The sequence below is a fragment of the Malus domestica genome, chromosome 03 (genome assembly GCF_042453785.1).
Source record: "Malus domestica chromosome 03, GDT2T_hap1".
Classification (NCBI taxonomy): domain Eukaryota; kingdom Viridiplantae; phylum Streptophyta; class Magnoliopsida; order Rosales; family Rosaceae; genus Malus; species Malus domestica.
The window spans coordinates 7,220,637-7,246,491 of NC_091663.1; the positions used below are offsets into that span (position 1 = coordinate 7,220,637).

At 40.2% G+C, this 25,855-nt stretch overlaps 5 protein-coding genes and 1 long non-coding RNA gene across 8 annotated transcripts; 5 read left to right on the plus strand and 1 right to left on the minus strand.

The window, feature by feature from the left end:
* The first annotated feature begins 261 nt into the window (after nt 1–261).
* LOC103407728 (transcription initiation factor IIA large subunit-like) lies at nt 262–6,353 on the plus strand. Of its 3 annotated transcripts, none has more exons than XM_008346611.4 (11): nt 262–629; nt 884–1,051; nt 1,138–1,311; nt 1,678–1,729; nt 1,804–1,862; nt 2,046–2,171; nt 4,275–4,409; nt 5,403–5,466; nt 5,587–5,747; nt 5,857–5,940; nt 6,031–6,353. In XM_008346611.4, exons 1-11 carry the CDS (start codon nt 513–515, stop codon nt 6,052–6,054), a joined length of 1,164 nt encoding a protein of 387 aa, XP_008344833.1. In that variant the 5' UTR covers nt 262–512; the 3' UTR covers nt 6,055–6,353. The 3 variants fall into 3 exon arrangements, with proteins under 3 accessions (XP_008344833.1, XP_008344834.1, XP_070674346.1); XM_008346612.4 differs by having other exon boundaries at nt 271–629; nt 5,587–5,700; XM_070818245.1 differs by having other exon boundaries at nt 279–629; nt 739–1,051.
* A 650-nt stretch (nt 6,354–7,003) lies between these two features.
* On the minus strand, nt 7,004–7,530 carry LOC103407729 (uncharacterized). The gene is made up of 2 exons (XM_070819510.1): nt 7,175–7,530; nt 7,004–7,067 (listed from the first exon to the last, which is right to left on the minus strand). The coding sequence occupies exons 1-2, from the start codon at nt 7,528–7,530 to the stop codon at nt 7,004–7,006; spliced, it is 420 nt and encodes a 139-aa protein (XP_070675611.1).
* A 706-nt stretch (nt 7,531–8,236) lies between these two features.
* On the plus strand, nt 8,237–8,882 carry LOC139194181 (uncharacterized). Its single transcript, XR_011578950.1, has 2 exons — nt 8,237–8,335; nt 8,489–8,882. It is a non-coding gene; the product is annotated as an uncharacterized lncRNA (long non-coding RNA).
* A 786-nt stretch (nt 8,883–9,668) lies between these two features.
* LOC103407730 (ribulose bisphosphate carboxylase/oxygenase activase, chloroplastic) lies at nt 9,669–13,277 on the plus strand. The gene is made up of 7 exons (XM_008346614.4): nt 9,669–9,934; nt 10,681–10,988; nt 11,083–11,188; nt 11,637–11,722; nt 11,835–12,307; nt 12,502–12,783; nt 13,056–13,277. The coding sequence occupies exons 1-7, from the start codon at nt 9,884–9,886 to the stop codon at nt 13,166–13,168; spliced, it is 1,419 nt and encodes a 472-aa protein (XP_008344836.1). The 5' UTR covers nt 9,669–9,883; the 3' UTR covers nt 13,169–13,277.
* A 5,619-nt stretch (nt 13,278–18,896) lies between these two features.
* On the plus strand, nt 18,897–19,361 carry LOC139194624 (pectinesterase/pectinesterase inhibitor 18-like). The gene has a single exon (XM_070819511.1). It carries the CDS (start codon nt 18,897–18,899, stop codon nt 19,359–19,361), a length of 465 nt encoding a protein of 154 aa, XP_070675612.1.
* Nucleotides 19,362–22,183: 2,822 nt separating this feature from the next.
* On the plus strand, nt 22,184–25,734 carry LOC103420495 (protein TOC75-3, chloroplastic-like). The gene is made up of 7 exons (XM_008358559.4): nt 22,184–23,490; nt 23,677–23,898; nt 24,002–24,109; nt 24,220–24,411; nt 24,535–24,783; nt 24,974–25,228; nt 25,355–25,734. Exons 1-7 carry the CDS (start codon nt 22,321–22,323, stop codon nt 25,592–25,594), a joined length of 2,436 nt encoding a protein of 811 aa, XP_008356781.3. The 5' UTR covers nt 22,184–22,320; the 3' UTR covers nt 25,595–25,734.
* The last annotated feature ends 121 nt before the right edge of the window (nt 25,735–25,855 follow it).

Here is a 25,855-nt window from a genome sequence, read left to right on the forward strand (position 1 = left end):
AATGAGTTTTGAACGTGGCTGATGTCAGCATGACGTCAAACCGCTCGGGTGCAGAGTCAGACAATTGCCTGATTGGGTTGCCACAATTGTGCCCACCATTTGCCTTAGTTTTCTTTATCCTTCAATTTTTGGACAATAATTGTACGGGTCCGGAACTTGAAACTGCTCTTCGTCTCACACGCCCAAAATATCAGGACCGTGCAGATTTCGCCACGTGGACCGACTCATGTAATCGGATGCAAACCTATTTATATTCCACTCTTTAATCTTTTGTTCTCGTCCGCCCCTCTCTCTCTCTCTCTCCTCGCTCTCGCCCCTCCATCCTCCGCCGTGTTTCTCTCTCCTCTCCCTTACACTCACACACCCCAAACCTGATTGCATGTTAGGTCTTCAAACTGGTATCGATTTTCTGCGCTGAAGATTTCTCTTCCTCAATTCTGCCGGGAAATCTTCGATTCGATTTTGCTTTTTGCTTGACGGAATCGGAGGTAGGCGGAGCTGAGATTTCAAAAATGGCGGCCTCCACGAGCGGTGTCTACGTCAGTGTTATTGAGGATGTCATCAACAAGGTCCGCGAGGAGTTCTTGAACAACGGCCCCGGGGAAGACGTTCTGAAGGAGCTTCAAGGAGTAAATTCAATTTCCGATTTCAATTTTCAAGTTTTTGTTTTCGTTTCGATTGTTTGAATTTCGGATATTGGTTCAGAATTAGGGTTTTTTTCTTTTATTGTGTTGACAGATTTAGGGTTTTCTGGAGGACTGGTTGTCGAGTTCGATCCGATCAATTTCTATGGTTTTGAATGATAAGAGGGGATTAATTGTTTTGTTGGAACGCAGCTCTGAGCTCGGGTATAGCTAATTTTTAAATTTGGGGTATATTTCAGACTTGGGAGGCGAAGACGGTGCAGGCTGGTGTAGTAAATAATCCTATAGAGAGGTCGGCGGCAAAGGGAACGCCTGGCAGTGGGGTTACTCCAGTTCACGATCTCAATGTACCGTATGAAGGGACCGAGGAGTACGAAACTCCCACTGCCGAGATGCTCTTCCCTCCAGTGAGTGTTTGCTGTGTCTTGTTTTTCTATGTAATCAAAACCTTTGCTTAGAATACATGGTTGATGTGGGTTCATTGTAATGCTAGACGCCGTTGCAAACCCCAATTCCTGCAACCCCAATTCCAACACCTCTACCTGGAACTGGTGACAACATGTATAACATCCCTACCGGAGGTAGTGAATATTCTGCAAATGAGTCTGGTAGCAGCAATGGTGGTGTCAATGCAGAGTTGAAAGCTGGAAGATCTGGCCCCTACATGGTAAACACTCAGTTTGGAAGCTATGAGGTGCATGCAGTTATTATTTTTCTAAATGCATTGCGGGAGTATGAAATTCTCTCACTGGTTACTATAAATGTATCTAAATTTTATTTCAAATAGATTTAGCTGTTTCACTGTTTAATAAATAAATACTACTAACTCTCTTTGCTAATTAATAAATATGAAATATCAAACATTCCTTGAGTTATAATAAATTGCAAAGGTAAGGATATTATGGTGATTGTAATTACATCACTTTATGTCATTTATGTTTGTACTCTCTCTTTACACGCGTTTCTTGTAATAAATTTCCAGTAATACTGTAATAGTATAAGAGAACCTAAATTATCTTTGTTCTGTTTGCAGCAACCTTCATCTACTTGGATGAACCACCGCCCCCCTCTTGATGTTAATATTGGTAAGTTGGAGCGTATTGTTGTATATAGCTTTACTTTCAAGAGTTCTGTAGTAATTCACATTTTATTGGTGTAGCTTACGTGGAAGGGCGGGATGAGGCAGATAGAGGGGCCTCTCATCAACCCCCAACACAGGTAATCCCTACTATTATTTACAAATTCAAATTAGCAGAAAAATGACTGGGTTTCTGGGTACGAAGAAAAATCATGATTAAAGAGTTCTGAATGGCTTTGGTTCACTTGATCATTGCCATGGAGATGGTGTCGTTGGATTACCACTATAGTTGGTCATTAATGTAATGTTGGAGAAAATTTCAGGATTTTTTCCAGATGAATTCTGGAAAGCGAAAACGTGAAGATTTTCCTGCACAGTATCAAGCTGGTGGATATTTACCCCAGCAAGATGGAGCTGGAGATGCTGCACCTGAGATTTTTGAGATTGAGGTTTGTTTTCTTTCCTGCTTTTCCCCCTAGCCTTCTGACAAGATTAGTGTGGATGGTCTGATGATCATGATGTCATACCAACTTCTATTTTTCTTTAACATTCATCCATTGTATGAGTGAATTTTTTTATTTATTTGAATCTCTGGATGGGTGTCTATGTTTTGTAAAATCTAAGACTAGATTACTGGCACTTGAAAATATGAAGAAAATGTGACCTGAGACTCTTTATCCAATGAATTACAAATTATCTCATGCTTCAACTGCACTCAAATATTTAGGTGACTTGTATATTTTGGTGGGACATGGTTTTGGATGATTTAATAGGAGGAGAGTGTTAATCATGTTTTTCTCCATTGTTCTTACTCAATACAGTTGTGGTGGCAATTGTTTCAGGAAGTTAGAGCTATTTGTGTCATTCCAAAGGGTTGTTTCAAGCTTCTAAGCACCAAGTTTTAGGCTTTAGGAAAGGGGAGGAAAGCTAAAGCTTTGTGGGGCTGTTTGGTGTTGGCAGTTTTTTGGAACATTTGGTTGGAGCATAATAGAAGAGTTTTTGAGGATTATAATGGAATGGGGGTAGCAGAACTATGGGGTAGAGTAAGAGACTGGGCAGCCCTCTGGACATCAGTTTCTTTCAAATGAGTTCAGGGATTATTCTCTTATATAGTGTGGGATATGTTAGCAGCTGTAAAATGATTTTGGTTGAGGTTATGTTACCTGTAAATAGATATACTTGAGAGGTCTATTCAGTTGTTAGGATTAAAAGGTTATCTGGAGCAAGTCTGCCTCTACAGGAGCTATAAGATAAGGGGGAAATTTGATTGTTTGAGACTGTTTTGTCATTTACTATTCTTGATTTGTTCTTTCATGTCAATGGTCCCTCTGGTTTTGTATTGTTTTATAAATTAATTTGCTCAACAAATTTTTTTTAAAGGGGAAAAAAGACTTTTCTCATAAAGTATGAAATGGTTGGCTATACGAATTTTTTTGTCTTCATTTGTGCACTCATTGGAGGAGCATAAAATTTGAATGGAAAATTATCTGTGTATTTTATGAAAAGATTCCATTGGGTTTGATGACCTTGCAAGTGTTGAAAGAAAAAAATGGTTAATACTTGAAATTTGGTCAATAATGGTAACGATGAGGTAGGTTGTTCTTGTGGAATTGCTCAATTTCCGGTGAATGTTAGTGCAAGTAGGACGTGCTAAAAGTGGAAATTGATAGATAGAAAAATCATAAAGTGCTAAAAGTGGAAATAGAAATGCTAAGGAGACTCTCAAAAGTGGGACTCTCCATGGACTCTATGCCACCTCATGTTTTTGGCACAATGTTTTATAATGGTGGCACGAAAACTAACGTTAAACTGAGAGGTGTGTGAGAGTCCATGGAGAGTTGCACTTTGAGAGAGTCTCCTTAGCATTTCTTGAAAGATAGAATAATCATGAACGATTCTAATGGGAATGTACTCGAAGGACAAAAGCGTATTTTCTTCACCTTGGAAGGCCATTTCCTCATTTATATTAGATATTTGTCTCTCTGGGCTAGTTTTGTAGGTTTTGTCACAGTACCTGGTGTTTGACTTAGGAGTTGGGACTCAAATGGTCTCATATATTATGATCACTTTTATTGCAATTTTCTTGTGCAAGTGATTTCTCCTTTAGGGTCTATTAGTTTTTCCTGAAAGGTATGTTTTAGGTGTCATTTGATGTCAAAGGAATATGGTTCATCTATGTAGCTGTAAATTATGGTTGGGGTCACTGTTGTTTATTCTTTTTTGGATCAATTAAATAAAGTTAGAATTTGCAATTGTAACTAGCTAGCCATTACGCTGCAAATATTCCAGGCAGGAGGCCTGTGTGTTTTAATCTTAGGACATTGTTTAGATAAGACTATTTTCTGCACTTCACAATGGCACGTGACTGGTCATATCTTTATGTTTTTGTCGGAATAGTACACTGTTGCTGCTATTAATAGTTGTTTCTTTATCTTTATGAATTCAAGTTACTCAGAGCATGAAAAAACACTTCTAAACCAGCACGCTTTGCCTTTATTTTTATTTTTTTTTGTTATATGCTATTTAATCATTTAATGGTGATAAACTTTCAGGTCAGTGAAGGGAGCTCATCCATTGCCAGCCGTGCATGGAGTGAGATGTTAACACGTGTACGAAGTTCTACTCTCAAGATTCCTCAACTTGATGGACCAATCCCTGATCCTTATGATGAGCTTTCTACTCCCAATGTAAGAACTGTTATGAAAATTTCACACATGGCTCGAAATTGTGTGTTTATATAGTCTAAATAGCCTTCTATAATATATAATGTTAGAGTAACACATACAAGTGACCACCATTAATCTGCATGCCACTGCTGTGTTGGTTTACGGGGGTTGATTTTCCATCCTTTTGGCAAACAAAAGAGTGTTAATATAGGAATCTGCATCATATTTGTATTGCTTTTATTTTTCCGGTGGAGGTCTCTACCGTATAGCAAAAATACCTTTCTCTACCTTTTTGGTTAAGATCAAGTGTACCATATGTCCATGAGCAGTAGGTCTCGGGTTCGAGACTTGGGAGCAACCTCTCCATAAATGGGGGTAAGGCTAGCCGACATTCACCTCTCCCAGACCCTGCGTAAAGCGGGAGCCTTGTGCACTGGGTACGACCTTTTATTCTAGGGCCCACCAGGGTGACTTTCATTGGGCATTTCTAGTGTCGCCCATGCGATGCACTATTGCCTGGAGGACCCTAACTTGAAATATTGTATGGGAATAAGTCTGGTGGTTTTTTATTTTATATGTAAGTTTTCAACTTGTAGTTTACAGCCTGAAATGAGTCAACTGTGATATCAATGGTCAAGGAAAAATGGTGCAAGTCTTTAGATAGAGTACTGGGAACTTGGATTTTGTTGTCTCTTGTTTGAATTAGCTCGAGGGATTTACTTGGTTGTTCATATTTGGTTCTGGACTCTAGCCAGTCTCTCTCGGGTACTAGTAGCCAGTATCTCTTAACCATTGACTTGATGTCTAAACTCTGAAGTATAAATTTTGGATACATACATATCTTTTATTTATCCAATAAGCTGTGTTGCGTTGGCTGCGTGCTTTGAAAGTTTAAGGATGATGAACCAGCTATTTTCAATGCCCCTCTTTCTGATCTGCTCTGGATCTGTTCTTAATATTTGATAATTTTCTTTTACTTATGAACTGTTGCCTTTTCCTCCCCTTTCCCTACAGATATACAATTATCAAGGAGCTTTCAATGAAGACTACAATGTTGCCAGCACACCTGCTCCTCATGGTAATCTAGTGATAAACTTGTGAACATTGTGATTACCGTAGGAGTGGATAAGTTTTAAGTGTTGTAAATCCATCTCTGTGGTGTTGAAGCCATCTCCTCTCATCATTTTTTAACCTCCAGATATACCAGTGAGCACTCCAGCTCCGGTTGTTCAAAATGATGTTGGAGATGATGATGATGATGAACCCCCATTGAATGAAAATGATGACGATGAGTTGGATGATGTGGACCAAGGTGATGAGCTAAACACAGCACATTTGGTTTTGGCCCAGTTTGACAAGGTCTCTCTCCGCAGCATTATGACTATAATATTTAGGCTCCATATAGGTTTTTCAGTTTTATTTCTCCAATATGATTAACAATTGTCTTCTCGTGTGTTTGGTTGGGTAGGTAACACGCACCAAGAGCAGGTGGAAGTGCACATTGAAGGACGGCATTATGCACATAAACAACAAGGATATTCTCTTCAACAAGGTAAACTGTACTTTAAAGGGTTTGACGTTCTTCGTTCCTTTTGCACTTGTTATCCTCATGACCTTTCTTTTGGAATGCTGGCTCTTACAGGCGACGGGAGAATTTGAATTCTGAATTCAATGGAGAAAGCCTATTCTGGCAAACAGCGGCAGTTGCCCTAGCGAAGCAAGTCCGAGATGATATCATCGGGTGTTTCCTAATTTTTCTTTATGAATTGTTATTAAGAGAGAGGTTGAGGGGAAGAGAAAGACAATGCTAGATACTTTGTTTTTAAAGAATATGGGATGAATGTTGTTGGCCAATTGTACATACAGGATGAGCTTTTTTGGCCTTTTAAAAATGGGATTGGCTACTCGTGCGTTCCGACGTTTTATATTTTCTTTGATGGAATGCAACTGCATTAAATTGGTTTACTTACAATGCAATTCGATGGCAAGTGTCTTCGCCCATAAGTGGTAGGTCTCGGGTTCGAGACTTGGGAGCAGCCTCTCCATAAATGGGGGTAAGGCTAGCCGACATTCACCTCTCCCAGACCCTGCGTAAAGCAGGAGCCTTGTGCACTGGGTACGACTTACAATGCAATTCGATTATTATCTTCGGGAAGTACCCTGCCCCCGGTAATTTTTATGTTTCAGACTTGCTTGCAGTTGGTAACACTGCGTTTCTAACGCCATTTTTTGGTTTGAAATGCGACGTGTTTTATTTATGTTTTGGGAGCTTCGAGTCTAGAAATGTAGTTTTAGACCGAGCAAGGGGCTTGTAGGCTTGTAGCTCAAGCGTTTAATCCTGCATTCGTAGTTTTGTTCAAACTTGCATCCGTAGGAACTATTTTTCTTCTTTTTCTTCGGCTATTCTCTCTTTCGGATTTTTTTGTTCGTTCGGTTTAGGTTGACAGATGATGTTTATTTCGCCCGATCAAACACCCGAGGTTCTGAAGCTGTAACGTTGTGGTTTCTATGCTTTTATTTTCCATTTTTTGGGTGGTTTTGATAGAGTAACTTGAAATTTTTTGCAGACAAAGTGTGAGTTGGAGAAAAACGAAAAACAGTACGGAATCATGAAGTCAAATATAATCAGAAACCGTGGAGAAATGCAGGTTAATATTTGAGAATGATTTGTACTCTGTTCTACACAATGCAGCAGGCAGGCAAAGCCTCATCAAAACACAGGCCCTAATCATTAATTTTCGTCCGAAAACTCAAGGCATCAAGTTGAAATCTTTAAATGTCAGTACCGCGCTTGGTTTGCGATCATGCACTGGGTTTGAAACATGGCAAACAACGTTGAGGGATCCACAAAAGGACCCACAGCCGGGTGTTGCCACCCCCCTGCAGCAGGAAAAGGCGGTGCAATACTACTCACGTTCTGATCACCGGCTTTTTCCATCGCTACTGCCACTGGATGCGGGGATGGAATGAGTACCGGAGACAGTAATGGGATTGTCATTGTGGCGTCATCGTTTGATGAAGGGTTGGTCGAGGCAGTGCTTGCAATTTCATCAAGGTGAAGAGACGCCGGGGCACGCTGTTGTAACCTAGTTGGAGCCTTCCCTGTATCGGCTTTGACGCTGCACGCATTGTAACTCTCCATTGTTTCGGATGATTCTACGAAACTTTTTCGAAATTCTTGTTCGAAATTTCCGTAGAAATTCAGGTCTGTCTCTGTGATCAGACAGTTTGGGTTACTGTACGTAGAGGTTTATAAAGGGTAGGAAATTTAACCTAAATGATATAGATAGTAATGGTGCTTAATCATGACTAATTCTCTCTTAGCTAAAATTAAGGGTTCGGTTATGGAGGTGGACGTACGGTTGGAAAAACGGATTTTTCGTTAACGGTCATTTGCTCTGAGGCGTTGGCTTGTGCCCCAAGCTTGGTGGAGCAAATGAACCAAAGGAGATAAAGCTAGGGATATACCGTGTCGTGTCAAATTCGTGTTGATGGTTAATCAACTTACTAATCAAGGGAGATAAAAGTAAAGACGATAATTGACCAATTGTACAACGCCAAATTCGTGTTGAATAAAATTAATCTGTTTAAGAGTAGGATCTGTCAACAATAGCTGCTAGACATTATTGGTATAGACAATAGACTTGTAACTATTCCTCTAGTTAGCCATCGTTACTTTACTGTATAGCTAGCTATCATGACTTTGCTTTACTTTCCTTTTCTCCTTATTTTCGTCTTCGGTGTTTTCCTCATATAATCATCATTTGGCTTGTCCACTTTTTAGGACCAATTGTGTAGTTTTTGGCCCTCTATAAGAGAGGACTTCCCTCTTGTAAACAAATAATGAAGTATATTACAATTTCTGAGAAGATCTACTCACACGTCTCGCTGATCTTACGAACTTTGCTTCAGATACGATTGTGACATTTGCATTCTCGCCGCTGAAGGTATGCATATATGCCACCTCCCCACGTTATTTCCTCGTAATGAGGCCAATCCATTTCTTTCAAAGTTCAAGCAGGTTTTCTGATATCTCATGAGTTAAAAGTCTTTAAACTGACTGGTATAGGAGTGGTTCATTAAATTTGCTAATTCTGCAGGAGGCGCTAGGAGCAGATAACCTTTTCATCCTCTTTGATGCTATCGCCTTGTTATCTCTTATCTTCGTTGTACTGACTGTCCCCGAAACCCAAGGCTTGAGTTAGGAGGAAATAGAATCCAAACTCTCGAATGGATGCTAACCCCCTGGCCAAAACCTTCGAAGGTTCGAAGGCTTTGTGGTGGAAGAGGCAATGCCCCAAGAAATATTGAGCATTCCGGCGTCTGTTATTAAGAGGAGGACGCATGTTTTAATGCTTGGTGAACTAGCAGCTGTAGTTGGATAGATTCTTTCAACTTTTGTGATACTAGAAACTCCCAACGCAACTTCAGTTTGAGCTTTTATGGATACCACATTTCAACTGAGAATAATAATCTTACAACATTTTGAAGTCAGTCTCAAGCATAGCTACTGTCCGGAGAAATAATGTGATGCAGACATTGCAAACTCCATACTTTACACGGGAGGAATAAAAGCGTTTTATGCCAACTAAAAGTGTTTCCGACTGTGTTTGACAGACAAACTTGAGTGTTTCTAAGTTCTTGAAATGCTTTTTAGAGAAGCAAGGTGCTTCTTTAGGAAAATTTTCCAACTACATTTTTAGAATGAACTTGGAAGGCGCTTATGAGAAGAAGTGCCTCTTACAAAAGCAATCTGAAACCCAAAAATCACAAGACGTCTCAAATCACTGTGAATACAATGAAGAGTTTGTACAATCAATAGCAATGAAGGATTGTTAGACATTACTTTTGTGTAAGAGAAATTACTTTCGTGTAAGAGAAACACATTGTCACATGCATATGTTTTAGACGGAAGAGAGTGGTTATTGCATACACATTTTCTCCTCTTGCATACTCTTATATATATCTAACCTTTAAATTGAATAAATAAATTAAAAAAACTGATGAACAAAAATAAACAAAAATGTGCAGAAGAAGAAAAATAGTGTGCGGAAATCATTTTCCATTTAAAACTCTAATACCTCTCATTTTGTATGGTTCAACATCAATGACGTGAAGTTTGCTTGACTCTTCCATGTGAGTACACTCTCAATGTTTTAACTTAATAGTGCATTATTTTTCAAGACAAAGGGTCCCAAAACCCAATCCACTTTCAGAGGTGAAGAAGCAAAGCTTAAATCTGATCCTCAACTGTTGTGTATTTTGTCATTTTTGTAAAGTAGGATGAAGCCAAGTAGGATTATCCTATTTTGTCCACAGAGAGCCACGTGTCACTCAGCCAATCCCCATTGTGTGGCCTTCTGGATTTCTACAACCACACATGTTTTCATCAGACTTTGGTCTCACCTTATATGCACCTATCACTACACTATCTGCAGCTTTATTGCATTAATCTGTAGTCGCAGCTCCTCAGTCTCAGGATACCACTTTGATCCATGGCCGCCATGCACACAGTCTCGAGCGTCGGAACCGTTAACCGGACGCCAGTACGTTGTTTTCCCGCCAGATTCTATTTAATTTTTTTGAGTTTCTGTGTCGCTTAATTTTTACATTCAAAACAGTTCTTCATGTAGTGATTTTACATTATTAGTTTCTATTTTATGTACTTATCCGCTTGCTTTTGTCTGCTAATTCTCGTTTGATTTAAGGGAACTAATAAAAACGGTTTGAAAACTTTAAGTTTTAATGATAAAGACAAAATAAAGGATAAAGTGAATAGTACCAGGATTGACTTTTTAGTGTAAAAATATGATTTTTCGATAAAATAAACAATACTGGAAGCTTTTCGTTAAAGTTCTTTTGATTTGTCCACTATGACTAAAACCGAGGGTTAAGTATAAAGAACTGTACAGAAATAACTTCCCATATCCATATTGTTTTTCTTTATACTATTCCAAAATACCAAAAAGGTTACTTTTATTTGTCCGTGTGATGCATCAAACTCAAGTGTCTTTAAATGAGAGGCGATTTCCATACAACTTTTTTCTTCTTGCAAATTTATGTTTAGTTCTAGTCTCTTTGACTGAAGAATCGCGAGACTTAAATGAACCGGGTGTATAGAAGGTGAAAAAAATTGCACGAGATCATCTCTCTTTTTCACTAACTATTATATTTTTTACAAGGGTTTTGCTCCAAGGTTAATCTAAATGCAAAGAAATGAAGTTTGTGATTCTGTTTTGATGAATTTCCGAGTTTCTTGGTTCTAAAGTTATGTTATATATATTCGATCCAGGTGAGCTTGATCAGCTCTGGTTCCGGAAGCTCGGCCTTCTTGGGCACCAGTTTGAAGAAAGTGACCTCAAGAGTCCCCTACCAGAAGGTAGCATCTGCAGGCAACTTAAAAATTAATGCGGAAATCGACGAGAACAAGCAAACCAACCAGGACAGATGGAAAGGCCTTGCCTACGACACTTCCGATGACCAACAAGACATAACAAGAGGAAAAGGTTTGGTTGATTCTGTGTTCCAAGCTCCCCAGGGAAGTGGAACTCACTTTGCTGTCATGAGCTCATACGAATACATCAGCACCGGACTTCGAGAGTAAGCGAGAAAATGTTGAAAATAAATCCTTTTTGTTTCCTGGATGCTTGGAGGTTGAATTTGTTTTGTGATAAGGTTTTGATTTGTGTTTCAGATACAACTTTGACAACAACATGGATGGGTTTTACATCGCTCCGGCTTTCATGGACAAGCTTGTGGTTCACATAACCAAAAACTTCATGAGCCTGCCTAACATTAAGGTACGAATAACGCTACAAACACAAAAAAATAAATCTAGAAACTTCGGTTTTTAATTGATATGACACTGTTTCATTTGCTCGTATTTGACAGATCTCGAAGCTTATTTAATTCTAACGAGTAAAAAGTAAGATATTATCATGTTATCCGCCATATGCAATTCACAAGGTGACTAAAATTCGAGAATAGTTTTGTTGCTTCTAGTAGTATTATCATCAACTTAACTTTCTCATGTTGGTTCTAACTAGTAAGAAATGAGATATTATCATGTCATCTGCCATGCCATTTGCGGGGTTACGAAATTAGATGAACTTTTGTTTCTTTCAAGTAGTATAATTAGCTTAACTTTCGCAGTTAAAAGTTGTTCTTCGATTGTTGGTTTTTGTTTTGGTAGAATTCTTTGATTGTTGGTTTGGACAGCTGAGATGATTTCATTTGAATCTGTATCAGATTCCTCTCATTCTTGGTATATGGGGAGGAAAAGGTCAGGGAAAATCCTTCCAGTGTGAGCTTGTGTTTGCCAAGATGGGAATTACGTGAGTTCGTAAACTTTACGAAAGTTTTTTTTTTTTAATGAAGAATCACATAAAAATGAAGTAATATTTTCAATTCATTTTGTTTTAATTACACCTTGTGATCATATTTCAGCCCCATCATGATGAGTGCTGGAGAATTAGAAAGCGGGAACGCAGGAGAGCCCGCGAAACTGATCAGGCAAAGGTACCGTGAGGCTGCAGACATCATCAGGAAAGGAAAAATGTGTGCCCTCTTCATCAATGATCTCGATGCAGGTGCCGGTAGGATGGGTGGAACCACACAGTACACTGTGAACAACCAGATGGTGAATGCTACCCTCATGAACATTGCTGATAACCCGACAAACGTGCAGCTTCCTGGTATGTACAACAAGGAAGAGAATCCTAGAGTCCCCATTATAGTCACTGGTAACGATTTCTCCACATTGTATGCCCCTCTCATTCGTGACGGTCGTATGGAGAAGTTCTACTGGGCTCCCACTAGGGAAGACCGGATCGGTGTTTGCACAGGAATCTTCAAGCCTGACAATGTGTCCCATGAAGATGTTGTCAAGATTGTTGACACATTCCCAGGTCAATCCATTGGTAAGTATACTGTTGTTGTAGTAATTTTGCATATAATTTATATTTCTTGAATAGTATATCTGTTAGAGATGTGATCAGTAAATGTGATACAAAATAACATTACTCGGTTAACAAATAAATGTGATACATAGCATTGCTTGGTTAAAGATTGGTTAAAAAAAGATCATGCTAACTTCTTGTATCGCATACTGCAGATTTCTTCGGTGCTCTGAGGGCTCGAGTTTACGATGATGAAGTGAGGAAGTGGGTATCGGGTGTTGGTATCAACGGCATTGGGAAGAAGCTTGTGAACTCGAAAGAAGGTCCCCCGACTTTCGAGCAACCTAAGATGACTTTGGAGAAGCTCCTTAACTATGGTCAAATGCTTGTTCAGGAGCAAGACAATGTGAAGAGAGTCCAACTGGCTGACAAGTACTTGTCTGATGCAGCCCTCGGAGATGCAAACCAGGACTCCATTAACAGAGGAGAATTCTATGGTAAGCACTCTTTGTCTTGGTACGAAAATAACCCTAGAAGCACCAACTCATATCCGAACTTATTAAAATCTTAACTGATGCTGCAACATTTCGTTCGTTTATATTTGGAGTGACTTTGAACCCCATTTATTTACAACAAGTAAGTAACTCTCGCGTTATGTGCCACATTAGTTGGGATAATAGTTGGTGGCTGTAGTTATTACTACTCGTCTTAAGAGCGTTATCTCGATTGGAGTAGTTTCGTTGAAGTGTTGTTTAACCACTGCATGCAGGAAAGGCGGCCCAACAAGTTAAAGTACCAGTCGCAGAAGGGTGCACTGATCCAACAGCTGCAAACTTTGACCCAACAGCAAGAAGTGACAATGGTAGCTGTCAGTACGAATGAAGTGACTGGAGTTAGAAGAAAATAAATATGTTGTTTGCTGGGTTATTGATATTACCTTTGTAATTTACGCTTGTATTTCTATGGAAATTCATGCTTTATTTCGTTTTAACTTTTAACTATTATACTGGCTATTGATAGTCCGGCTATTGTACAAACGACAAGAACAGAATGTTATGTCATCGATAATATGTTGTTGTCGTTGTCGCAAACAAAACTTAGTAACATGTTACAATACATTTGTGATAGGATCGATACAATATCGATGAATGTTCGTTCCTGTACAGAGAACCAATGGAGCATATGGAAGACACAAGGACATGGTTGCATATAACTCTCCAAGGGGCAAACAAGCATAAAAAATTTGGGAACAAAGATGCTATACATAGTGGATTCTTGAAGAAACTTATTAAGTAAATGCATCATAATGGAGTGCTAATAACAGTTGTTCTAATTATTACATGAAAAGAAACATTCATAAAATAATAGGGTGTTTGTACCTTAATTGTTCAACAACATCTCTATTTGATGGAGTGCTAGTAACAATTGTTTATAATAATGACATGAAAAGAGAAGGCATCAAATAACAAGGTATTTGTACATGATATTCAAAAAGAACTACATTCAACTCTCACTCATCATTCTTCTTTTATATTTTATACAACAATTCTACTAAAATGGCGGAAGATTTGGGCTAAAGCCACACATTAGTTCATCACGATAATTAATTATTGAGTTCATTACTCATTGAGTTCGTTATTTAAGTAAATTGTACCTAAAACTTTTTCCTTCCAAAATAGAAAAAAAGTATCACTAATAGTAACGATTTCCCTTCCCACTCTCACCAATATGATCTTAGACCAAATTTAAAAGAAAAATGGAAGAATAACATAAATAAATAAAACAAATAAAAACAAACAAACATGTAAGCCAAACCCCAACTAGACTATATAGTCCCACTTGATTTCACAATTAACAATAAAATCCCATTCCGTAAACAAGCATTGTGGATCTCGCCCACTACCAAATTGCACTGCACTCCAATCCCAACTCAATTTTGACCAAAAGGGAGGGAAAAAAAAAACCTATTCAAAACTAAAATATTGGGCTGATTTTGAAATACTAATTGGTGAAAATGTATTTTAAATTAATCTTTGGTTAAATTTTTAGTATATTCTAAAAAAAATAAAAAAAGTTAAGTGTTTACTACAAGAAACGTATATCTGATACTTCTAAAAACACTTAAAATACTTTTGGCACCCAAAATTAATTTCACTAAAACTCTTTAAGTCATTTTTCAAGTGATTGGTACTCAAGCGGTATTTTACATTTTATAATATAGTGGAGAGAATGGTATATTTTTTTAGTAATGCTCGGGAGACCAAATTTGTAGATTAAATTAGCAAACCAAATGAAGTGTCACCAATAAAAAATGAGCACGTTTATTAACGATTAAGTTATAATCCAATCATCAACTTCCATGTCATTTAATTTACAAAATTTAGTCTACAAATTGAGTTTTCCTAGCATTACTCATATTTTTTACCATTCACTTCTTTTATAACACGAGGAGTACTCAAATACGGGGCACATGAAAAAATTACTCCAAACTTGGAACTTGAAAAAATTACTCCAAACTTGGAACTTGAACAAAAATCGAGTCACAGACTCAGCATCCGAGGGATTGAGTCAACTCGTCCTCACACACTCAAAACTCCAAGGGTGCATTTGTTGCACCAGATTGCCTCGGACTGGACTAGCTTTATAGACTAAGCTGGACTAGTTTAGACTAGACCAAGCTGGATTGACTTAATTAAGCGTTTGGTGCAGAGACGGGCTAAGAAGCAAAATTAAGGACAAAAAGGAAAAAAAAAAAGTTTTTGTTTACAAAACTTTGTCCATAATTTTCTAATGCAAAGAAATTGAACCCAACATTAAATTTTTCTGCAAAATCGAACTACATCTAGCAACCAAATATTACATTCTCTCAAAAACATGATTTGAACCCTCAAATTTTACATTCTCTCAATCCAAAAACAAAATTTCCAATAAATCAATGGAACCTAAAAGCCCAGCTGAAAACCCTTCGAATTTTTCAACTGGGAACTCAACTTTCTATTGAATTACCACTCATATAAATTAGAAGAACCCATACAAAAATAGAAAAAAATAGAGAAAACACTGAAATTCCCATAGAGCTCGAAGTCTTGTCGCTCATTTGAGTTCTTCAAATTCAAGGCGATTCTTTAACTAGGGACTCGAAATTCAACCTGGAAGTGGGCGTCCGCCATGGCCAACCTCTCGATCCGCTTCTCGGCTCGCAGGGTCAGCAGGTTCTCCACCGATACGCCGATTTTAGGCTTAACGTCTATAACGACCCGTCCCAAAAAATTATGGTTTGTGTATTTTTAAAATATGAAATTACGAAAATGACCTTCAAGGCAAATGCATTGACTTTGTTTGATCACTTTTTTGTGTCATGTAACATTCATTTTCTTGGCATATCCTTGTAGTACTCGTCGAGACGAACGCGTGGGTGGAAGCGAAATTGAAATTTGAGTTATAACGAATGAGTTATTAACGAACGAAGTTGAGGGCAAAATGGTCATTTGACCATAAATCTGGAAGGCTCCAGATTGCTGGAGCATTAATTTGATGAGCTACGTGTGTGGTTGTGATGGAAAGGAAATAAGAGAGATGAAAGAGATGAACGGGGGGAGAGAAGAAAATTGAGAGAAAGGAGGGAGGCTTCTGCCCAATCAGAAAAAAGAGAAATGAGAGAAATGAAGGAGTTGAGGAGCAGCCAACTGGGACCCTTTTGACCCGCGTGACCCGACCTGTTTCCTTTCAAGTTTTTCGTCTGTTTTCTTCAATTTTTCTGACAAATTGTAGCCATTCACCACCATAAATCAACTCAGAGACTTCCCATCTTCGTTTATCCATCAAACTCAAGCTATTTTGAGCATTGTTTCACGATGAACACCTACCTTGGTCCCCGGACACCATGGCGGCGATTTCGCCGATATTGCATACTCCGACGACAGCCACCACCCTCATTCAACTCACCTTAAAACCCAGGAACATTTTAAGATTGAATTGAGAACACCCATTTCTAGGGTTTCCGACATATCGAGACATTTTCAGGCCATTTCCCCGCCGAATTGGACTTCGGCCCAGGTATAAAAGTTGTTCCTCTGATTGAGATCTTCATTCTTGTAAATTTTGGAGTCGTTGAATTTTTCAGCAAGTCGAGGCGACCGGTCGCTGCGTACGGAGGCGCGTGGGGGGAACCCAAGGTCCTTCCTTAGGTTTTTCGACATGCCGAATCTGAATCCGATGTCTGTTTTCCCAAATTCAACCGTTTTCGTAGAGTTTTACTTAATGGTCTCTATATGTACGTTTAGGTGCATCGATGAAGGTGATCCCGTTCATGCTAGTTCGAGCAGCTCTCGGGCAATAAAATATCTAGTGGACCCCTTCATAACTTATATATATTTTATAAATATTAGCCTAGCATGCATTGCATATTTTATGAATGGAGTATGATTTATAATATTTTCATACTTATGATTTATTTTATGGTTTTTGAATACAATTTATCTATCTTGGATTTATGAGATGTGACGTTGAGCTAATGAGTTCCGTATTTGATACGAGTTTTGAGATATGTTTTTGGTACTTATCTAGTGGGTTATCATACAACACATCTACACACCACAGGTATCGATGTATATGGCCATAGGACACAGTTGATGAAGATGAGTGAGATATGATATATGATATACCCTTAGCTTCACTGCCGAAAGCAGTGTCGGACAACTTCACTAGCCACGGCTAGTGTTGGTGTGGATGTATGCTAATTTATACAGCTTCACCTTCGGGTAATGGATAGGTTATTTAGCTTCACTTTCGGGTGCTGAACAGGTAGTGCCTTCGGGCGACTATGATACCCTTAGTTGAGTACCTCACTAATGAGATTTACGGATTTGCCTTCGAGCATTATTACCATTTATGAGCACTAGTTTTACATACATATTTTACGAATGTTCTACATGGCATACTAGGATTTTTCATAAAACCTATATGTAGTATTATATATGTGTTTTCAAAACAGAGGGTTATTATGTTCATAAATAAAATGTTTTCCTATTATTAGTGTTTATACCATACTTAGGGCCTCCGTATTTAGACCTCGTATAAATACTCGGGGAACTCAAATGTAATTATGTAATAAATGGAGGGGCAAATATGTAATAAGTGATGAGCCCTTATTCTATAAAATGACTTCTCACCCTCACAATTAGGTGAGGCGATTTCTTAAGCCTTCTCACCCCTCTCACATCCCCTCTCATATTCAGAGGTTCTCTCCCTCACCTCTCAGATAAATACAATATCAGTGTGGACGTAGCCCAAACCTTGGGGTGAATCATGATACATCTTGTGTTATTTACATTTCTTGCAGATTCACGGTCGAGTTTACGTTGTTCCAAGACCTCCGGTTTTGTGCATCAACATTTGGCGCCGTCTGTGGGAATCGATACGCAAAGTTGTGTCAGTTCTCTTTCATTTTTTCACCTCCACCGTGAATCTGCAAAATCTGCAAGAAACCCAAAAAACCTCACTGGGGTTTTCCAAAAAAATATACACTATGCCCCAGAAAGAAATAAAAGAAATACACCAAAATCTTCAGCCTTAAATTTCTTCCTCACATAAACTCGTTTGGTTATTGAAAAAATGGAGAGACATATGTAACTGACTGTCTGCCTGCCATCTGTTACTGATACTAATGAAGTTGTCAAAGCAGTAAATCCAAGCCTCCTCCAGTTTGAAAACCCAAGGCTTCGCCAAGACTACATGGCCCTCTAAGCTTAGAAGTCATCTATCTTCTCCGAGCCTCTCAACTTCACCACCACCTAGAATAGCTCCGACGTCTGCTCCTACACGGAGCGAATCTACTGCTGCCTCAGCTTCTCTCGGAGTTTCTGAGAAAACGACCGGCAAGCATCCATGCTCAGATCAATTGTTTCCCGGTCTGGACGATGACCCCGACCCTAAGTCGAAGCTGCCGTGTGGGGGGCTGTTCACCGGAGTCAGGCTCGAGGTTAGGTGATCAAGAATTTCCCGTCATTTTTACACCGGAGGTGGAGTTTGTGAGAACCTGCACGGAAGATGCGACGGAACCGCTGAGCTTAAGAACCTGACCGACCTTCAGCCGCAGGACAACTGCGACGACCCAGATCGGGAAGAGGATGAAGAACTCTCTCTCTTTCCAGTACTCCCTCGCTCTCTGCCTTATCATGCTCACACCCTTTTTCCCAGGATCGAGTTTTGGGACCAATTACGAAGTCTTCTCAACCATGCTCATTAACTTCTTGAGCTAGGCACCGACTCGTTCTGGCAAGAGCTCACACCCTCTCAGCATTCATAACACATTACAAGTGTTTAGTAACTGCAAGAATTTACATGCGCTCTCTGGTTTATGAAAAGCAAAACAGCCACGGAGATCTTGACCTAGCTACTAAGAATATGGCAATCCAGCAGTCTCTCCTTGAAGCTCCCAAAACTACAACTTCCCACTGCAAACCCTACTCTCTAGTTTTCTGCTTGGTTGCTGTTATAAGATCAACAATCCAAAAGATCGAGCGGCTATCGTTGATTGCGTGGAGCTGATGGATGTGACCAAAGACAGAGTTATGGACTCCAGGATGGACTAGAATGTCCGGCCAGGACTATGATGAAACCTTGGCTCAATGACTTTGTATTAAGATCAAGAGCCTCCCTAGCCATTGTGGTTGCAATTTCCGATCTATCAAAGTCAAACCCGATTAAGGAGCTGCTGGATGGGATTTTTCCGACTTGGGTCACAAGCAAGGACAGAAGGCTTTTGCTGGATTCTAATTTGGCAAAGGAAAGTAATGCTAATGTTGTGGTTGCAAAGGATGAGAGTGGGAACTATAAGACTGTGAAAGAAGCAGTGGCAGCAGCACCAGATAATAGCAAAACCAGGTACACTATTCATGTGAAAAAAGGAACTTACAAGGAAAATGTCGAGGTCGGGAAGAAAAAGAAGAACTTGATGATTACTAAAGATGGCATGCATAACACAATCATCACTGATAGCCTCAATGTTGTTGATGAAGCAACCACTTTCAACTCCACAACTTTAGCTGGAGTACACCAGCTTGTGTTCAAATAGCAGAAAAAGAAAAAAGGATGAGGCATATATACTAAAGCTGCTTATGTCTGCATCTTGTCGGCAAGGTTGAAAGAAATATTCCCGATGATGACCCAAGAAACCCAGCTGTGATAGCTGATAATTGCCTGCACACTTCCTCAACCAATATAGAAGCGTTATCTGCCATCTGCCAAAAAGGAAAAGAGAAAACAAAAGCAGAAAGCAAAAGAGAAAGCAGAAAGCAAAAGCAAAAGCAAAAGCAAGGAATAAACACCTCACCAAAATGATATTATTTACTTTTCTTGGCAGATGTATGATGTGATTTATTTTTCTTATCTTTCGGAGACATCTGTATAAACCCCATCAGAAGGTAATAATAAAAAAATAAAAATAAATAAAAATAAATAAAAAACGGCAAAAGCCCAAAATAAATGGGCTGGAATGTTATGTGGAGAGTGAAGACCCATAAGCCCAAAATAGCACTAACCAGACGACCAAAAGTACGTCCAGTACTCTAAAAAATTATTCGGCACCCCGTCGCTATTATCGCCAACCAGGTGATCAAAAGTACGTCCAGTACTCCAAAATTATTCAGCAGCCTGCCGCCATTATCACCCACTAGGTGATCAAAAGTACTCCCAATACTTCAAAATTATACATGAGCATCACTCATATCAATAATACATAAACATTCATCAGCATTACTCGTATCAATCATACATAAACATTCATGAGCATCACTCATGTCAACATTCACGAGCACCACTCATGTCAACATTTATGAGCACCACTCATGTCAACATTCATGAGCATCACTCATGTCAACATTTATGAGCATTACTCATGTCAATCAACATAAACATTCATGAGCATCACTCATGTCAATCAGCTTCAAAAGCTTCATTTACAGAGCTCCAGCTTTAAAAGCTTCATTTATAAAGCTCCAACTTCAAAAGCTTCATTTACAAAAGCTCTAGCTTCAAAAACTTCATTTACAAAGCTCCAGCTTCAAAAGCTTCATTTACAGAGCTCCAACTTCAAAGCTTCACTTGCAAAGCTTCACCTCTAAAGCTTCAGTACAGGGTATACAAATACCACTTCTGAACAACCGCCATTTCAGCCCATACATGGATTCAATCTGAAGTCTCCAGCCAATAGACTCTATTGACCGAAGACTTGGGGGACTACATTATGTACTATATATTGGGCCTCAATTGGGCCTCATGAAAAATACTCGGGGGACTCTAACCCATTATTTTTGTATTGAGGAGCGAGCCCTTACTCTATAAAAGGGACTCTCTCACCACCATTAGAGAGCATCAACTTTAGCCCATATTTATGTATTGAAGAGCGATCCCTTATTCTATAAAAGGGACTTCCTCACCATCATTAGATAGCACCAACTCTAGCCCATTATCTATGTAATGAGGAGCGAGCCCTTATTTTATAAAAGGGATTCCCTCACCTTGGTTAGAGAGCATCGTCGTTCGCTGAGAAACCGCATCGCCGCGAGCATCACTCCTAACCCATTATTCATGTACTGAGGAGCGAACCCTTATTTTATAAAAAAAGACTCCCTCACCTTCATCAGAGAGCATCGCCGCCCGTTGAGCAACCGTCTCGTCACGAGCATCACTCCTAACCCATTATTTATGTATTGAGGAGCGAGCCCTTATTCTATAAAAGGGATTCCCTCACCTTCAACGCCACAAGCCGAGCTAACCAAGGCAACATAAGCCACAAGCTGAGCAGCCTCGCAACATGTGCTACTTCAAGTTGATCATCATTTCACTTTAAGCACCGCCTCATATCAGGTATCTGTTCAAGACGACATCTAGTTACTTCGGCCTACACATGGACTGAATTTCAAGTCTCTAGCCAAAAGACTCTCTTGACTGAAGACTTGGGGGACTACTGTTTATACCATACTTAGGGACTCCGTATTTAGATCTCGTATAAATACTCAGGGGACTTAAATGTAATTATGTAATAAATGGAAAGGCAAATATGTAATAAGTGAGGAGGCCTTATTCTATAAAAGGACTCCTCACCCTCACAATTAGGGGAGGCCTTTCTTAAGCCTTCTCACCCCTCTCACATCCCCTCTCATATTCAGAGGTTCTCTCTCTCACCTCTCAGATAAATACAATATCAGTGTGGACGTAACCCAAACCTTGAGGTGAACCACGATACATCTTGTGTTATTTACATTTCTTGCAGATTCACGGTCGGATTTACGTTGTTCGAAAACCTCCGGTTTTGTGCATCAACAATTAGTATTATTATTATAAACTTTGGTCCACTCACCTTTCTGTTTTTGTGCCCCCTCAGGAATTAGAATCGAGGCACATGATCTCGACATCAGGGCACTTCAACATTGATATTCTCGAGTCTTCTCAGTGTAGGTATCATTCCCTTGTTCGTATCTTTTCCGAGTAATCATTTCATATTATTTTTAGTAGTTGTATGCTCTAAACATGTTCCTGCTTTGATATAATCGTTCTAATTGCATATATTTTATTTGTATGCATGTTTAAAATAACTTCGTTACCCACACGTGTCGGCCAATATATGCCTACCCTAATATGTGGGGATATCGAGATTGGACAGCGGTGCCGCTTTCAACTGTCCCCCCCCCCCGGTGGGGCAACTTAGGCCACAAAAGAGCAAGCACCGTGATGCCCTGGTGACGGCACTGCAGAAGAAGCGGGGACTGGATGTCAGTGAGCAAAACTTGGATATTGGATGTCGGCCTTCCTTTCTAGTCCCCCTTAATACCAAGCGACAACTTGGGATTAGATTAGCCTGCTTTAGCCAACCCTGGAGGGCCTCCTAGTCGAGGTGAGTCCCACGTATTTTAGTCCAAAGACATACCAAACGCACCCCAAAAGTCCAAAAGTCCAAACCCAATAAACCCCTCTTTTCATTAGAGGGGCCTTATCTCTTCTCGACATTCTTCCGCTGCTGCACCCCCAACACAATGTTCGCAGCGGCGCCCTCCTCCGCCTACCTCAACCCCAAGCCCACCGTCCTCCCCTCCTCCGCCCGCACCCTTTCCCCGCCCATCACATACGCCGCCGCTTCTAACAGCCGTCGACCAGTCGCTGAATGTCACCTCTCCTCCAATACCCCCTCGCCCCTCTCCCAAAACCCTAAACCTTCCTCCACCTCCCTCAAAACCCTCTCCAAAGCTCTCGCAGCCGCCTCCACAGTCACCCTCATCTTAAATTTGCGATCTTTTTCCGGGAACGGAAATTCCGGTGGTGGCGGAGGTGGGTTTGGAGGCGGAGGTGGAAGGGGAGATGGGTTCGGCGGCGGCGAAGATGGGTTTGGTGGGTTTTTGAAGAGGCTGTTGTTTGGGTCACAGACGGCCATTGCGGACGAGCCTCAGTCCCAAGAGTGGGACTCGCATGGGTTACCGGCCAACATTGTTGTCCAGCTCAACAAGCTCAGTGGGTTCAAGAAATACAAGGTCTCCGAGATCTTGTTCTTCGATCGGCGGCGGTGGAGCACCGTCGGCACCGAAGACTCGTTCTTCGAAATGGTATCCCTGAGACCCGGCGGCGTTTACACCAAAGCCCAGTTGCAGAAGGAGCTGGAAACCTTAGCCAACTGCGGGATGTTCGAGAAGGTCGATTTGGAAGGGAAGACGAACCCAGATGGGACTCTAGGCGTTACAATCTCGTTCACAGAGAGCACATGGCAGTCAGCGGACAAGTTCCGGTGCATCAATGTGGGTCTGATGGCGCAGTCGAAGCCCATTGAAATGGACCCGGACATGACCGATAAGGAAAAGCTCGAGTATTTTCGGAACCAGGAGAAGGATTACAAGAGAAGGATTGATAGGGCAAGGCCTTGTTTGTTGCCGGCGCCTGTGCAGAGGGAAGTGCTGCTGATGTTGAGGGAACAAGGGAAGGTGAGTGCGAGGCTGTTGCAGAAGATTCGAGACCGGGTTCAGAAGTGGTATCAGGATGAAGGGTATGCTTGTGCACAGGTTGTGAATTTTGGGAATTTGAATACCAAGGAGGTGGTTTGTGAGGTTGTGGAAGGGGATATCACCCAGCTGCTTATTCAGTTCCAGGATAAGCTCGGGAATATCGTGGAAGGGAACACTCAGATCCCCGTGGTGAAGAGGGAATTGCCCAGGCAGGTACGTATATCATCCCTTAAACGAAATGTACTGCTTATGTATTTAATGGGTTTTTGGTTGTTTGTTGAATTGCATTTCGGTTGCATGATTTTGCTATCAGATTAGCTTGTTTCTCAAGTTATATGTATTTTTCCAATTTGCAATGGGGTGATTTATTGACTTGTTGAACTCTTTGGTGAATGTTAGCTTCGGCCTGGTTATGTTTTTAACATAGAAGCAGGGAAACAAGCTCTGAGGAACATAAATTCCCTAGCTTTGTTTTCAAACATTGAAGTGAACCCACGGCCTGATGAGAAGAACGAAGGAGGGATAATTGTTGAAATAAAGCTAAAAGAACTAGAACAGAAGACAGCTGAACTTAACACGGAATGGAACATTGTTCCTGGACGCGGAGGTTATCCGACTCTGGTATGTGTAAAGTGATCTCTTTGCTCTGCTAATCAACCATGAAGATTCTGGAGGTTTCAATTTTGTAATTCTGATTGTATTGTATTGTATGTTGTATGTATAGGCTTCACTAGAGCCTGGTGGAACTGTTACATTTGAGCATCGGAATCTCGGTGGCCTGAATAGGTCTATTCTGGGATCAATAACCACCAGCAACTTCTTGAATCCTCAGGTAATCTTGCCTTACCAAGAGTATACCCATTCCTGTATCTAAGTTAACTGATGGTTTAATACCTTTGCATAGATTCTGTTTTCATGTTTTTTCTGTGGTTTATCTCTCAGGATGATCTTTCTTTTAAGCTTGAGTATGTGCATCCATATCTGGATGGCGTGTACAATCCCCGCAATCGTACTCTCCGTGTAAGCTGCTTCAACAGCCGAAAACTAAGTCCAGTCTTTACTGGTGGGCCAGGGGCTGATGAAGTTCCCCCTATTTGGGTTGATCGAGCTGGAGTTAAGGCTAATATAACAGAGGTGATTTTCATCGTTTTTCTTAATGTTTGATGCAGTCCGTTATGATTTATTCAACAGAGGTACTTGTCATTTTTATTTTTTCCGTTGTTATGATTACCTAACTTGATAGCCTATGCCTACCAGAATTTCACCCGTCAGAGCAAATTCACTTATGGACTTGTAATGGAAGAGATAACTACACGTGATGAGCGCAGTCATGTCTGTTCTAATGGCCAAAGAGTATTGCCAAGTGGAGGAGTCAGTGAAGATGGACCTCCAACAACTCTCAGCGGTACAGGCATTGACCGCCTGGCATTTTTACAATCAAATATCACCCGTGATAACACCAAGTTTGTGAATGGAGCTATAGTTGGTCAGAGGAATGTGTTTCAGGTAACCTCATATCTTGTACAGTGTAGCTTTTAGAACAAGCGGGGAAAGAAAAAAAATGTCTTTAAGGGAAAGCCGTTCTCATGAATTTTGTTTTAGATTTATCTAGAATTGTTGTTGTTCTATTTACCTGTCTGTGTAACATGCTCTAGAGACTTTGTTAACTTGCATACTTATTCGTATGAAATTGCAGGTTGACCAAGGCATTGGTGTTGGCAGCAACTTCCCCTTCTTTAACCGTCACCAGCTAACATTAACAAGATTTTTCCAGCTGAAGGAAGTCGAGGAAGGTGCTGGTAAACCACCACCACCCGTGCTTGTACTTCACGGACACTATGGTGGCTGTATAGGAGACCTACCAAGTTATGATGCATTTACCCTTGGCGGTCCATATTCTGTCAGGGGTTACAACATGGGCGAGATAGGTGCAGCTAGAAACATCCTTGAGGTGGGAACTACTTTTGAAAATTTAACTCGGTCCTCGATATGATGTCATAGGCAGTGAAAGACTTTCCCCATACACAAAAATTACGATATATGATTAGCTGATTTCTTTTCCCATTGTTATCTCCAGCTTGCTGCTGAACTACGGATACCCGTGAAAGGTACACATGTATATGCATTTGCAGAGCACGGAAATGATCTAGGAACCTCCAAGGAAGTCAAAGGTAACCCTACAGAGGTATACAGGCGATTGGGTCACGGGTCAGCATATGGCGTTGGCGTCAAGTTAGGTTTAGTAAGAGCTGAGTATGCCGTCGATCACAACTCTGGCACAGGTGCAGTATTCTTCCGTTTCGGCGAGAGGTTTTGAGATGCGGCTAGTTTTTATCAGTTTTGTTAATTTGGCCTGTAGTTTTTCGAAACAATTATTTTTTATTTATGTCGCAATTCGTTTCAAATGGTTTGATAAACATAAATTCAACTTGAGTGAGAATTGTTAATGCTTGTATCTGACGCAGTTGCAACTAATAAGAGGCAAAGGAGACTTAAGATTATTTAGGAAAACTAATGAAAATGGCTTGAAAACTTTGAGTTTTAATTATAAGGACAAAATAAAGGGTAAAGTGAATAG

Bases quoted from the DNA above. Each gene is read 5' to 3' on its own strand.
- LOC103407728 (XM_008346611.4), top strand. From the start codon at position 513: ATGGCGGCCTCCACGAGCGGTGTCTACGTCAGTGTTATTGAGGATGTC. The intron at 1,863-2,045 runs GTAATCCCTACT...AGAAAATTTCAG, and splicing joins CTCATCAACCCCCAACACAG to GATTTTTTCCAGATGAATTC. The intron at 5,748-5,856 runs GTCTCTCTCCGC...TTGGTTGGGTAG, and splicing joins TTTTGGCCCAGTTTGACAAG to GTAACACGCACCAAGAGCAG.
- LOC139194624 (XM_070819511.1), top strand. From the start codon at position 18,897: ATGATGAAACCTTGGCTCAATGACTTTGTATTAAGATCAAGAGCCTCC.
- LOC103420495 (XM_008358559.4), top strand. From the start codon at position 22,321: ATGTTCGCAGCGGCGCCCTCCTCCGCCTACCTCAACCCCAAGCCCACC. The intron at 24,784-24,973 runs GTAACCTCATAT...ATGAAATTGCAG, and splicing joins GTCAGAGGAATGTGTTTCAG to GTTGACCAAGGCATTGGTGT. The intron at 25,229-25,354 runs GTGGGAACTACT...TGTTATCTCCAG, and splicing joins CAGCTAGAAACATCCTTGAG to CTTGCTGCTGAACTACGGAT.
- LOC103407730 (XM_008346614.4), top strand. From the start codon at position 9,884: ATGGCCGCCATGCACACAGTCTCGAGCGTCGGAACCGTTAACCGGACG. The intron at 12,308-12,501 runs GTAAGTATACTG...CGCATACTGCAG, and splicing joins ATTCCCAGGTCAATCCATTG to ATTTCTTCGGTGCTCTGAGG. The intron at 12,784-13,055 runs GTAAGCACTCTT...CACTGCATGCAG, and splicing joins TAACAGAGGAGAATTCTATG to GAAAGGCGGCCCAACAAGTT.
- LOC103407729 (XM_070819510.1), bottom strand. From the start codon at position 7,530: ATGGAGAGTTACAATGCGTGCAGCGTCAAAGCCGATACAGGGAAGGCT. The intron at 7,068-7,174 runs GTACTGACATTT...TGCATTGTGTAG, and splicing joins ATGATCGCAAACCAAGCGCG to AACAGAGTACAAATCATTCT.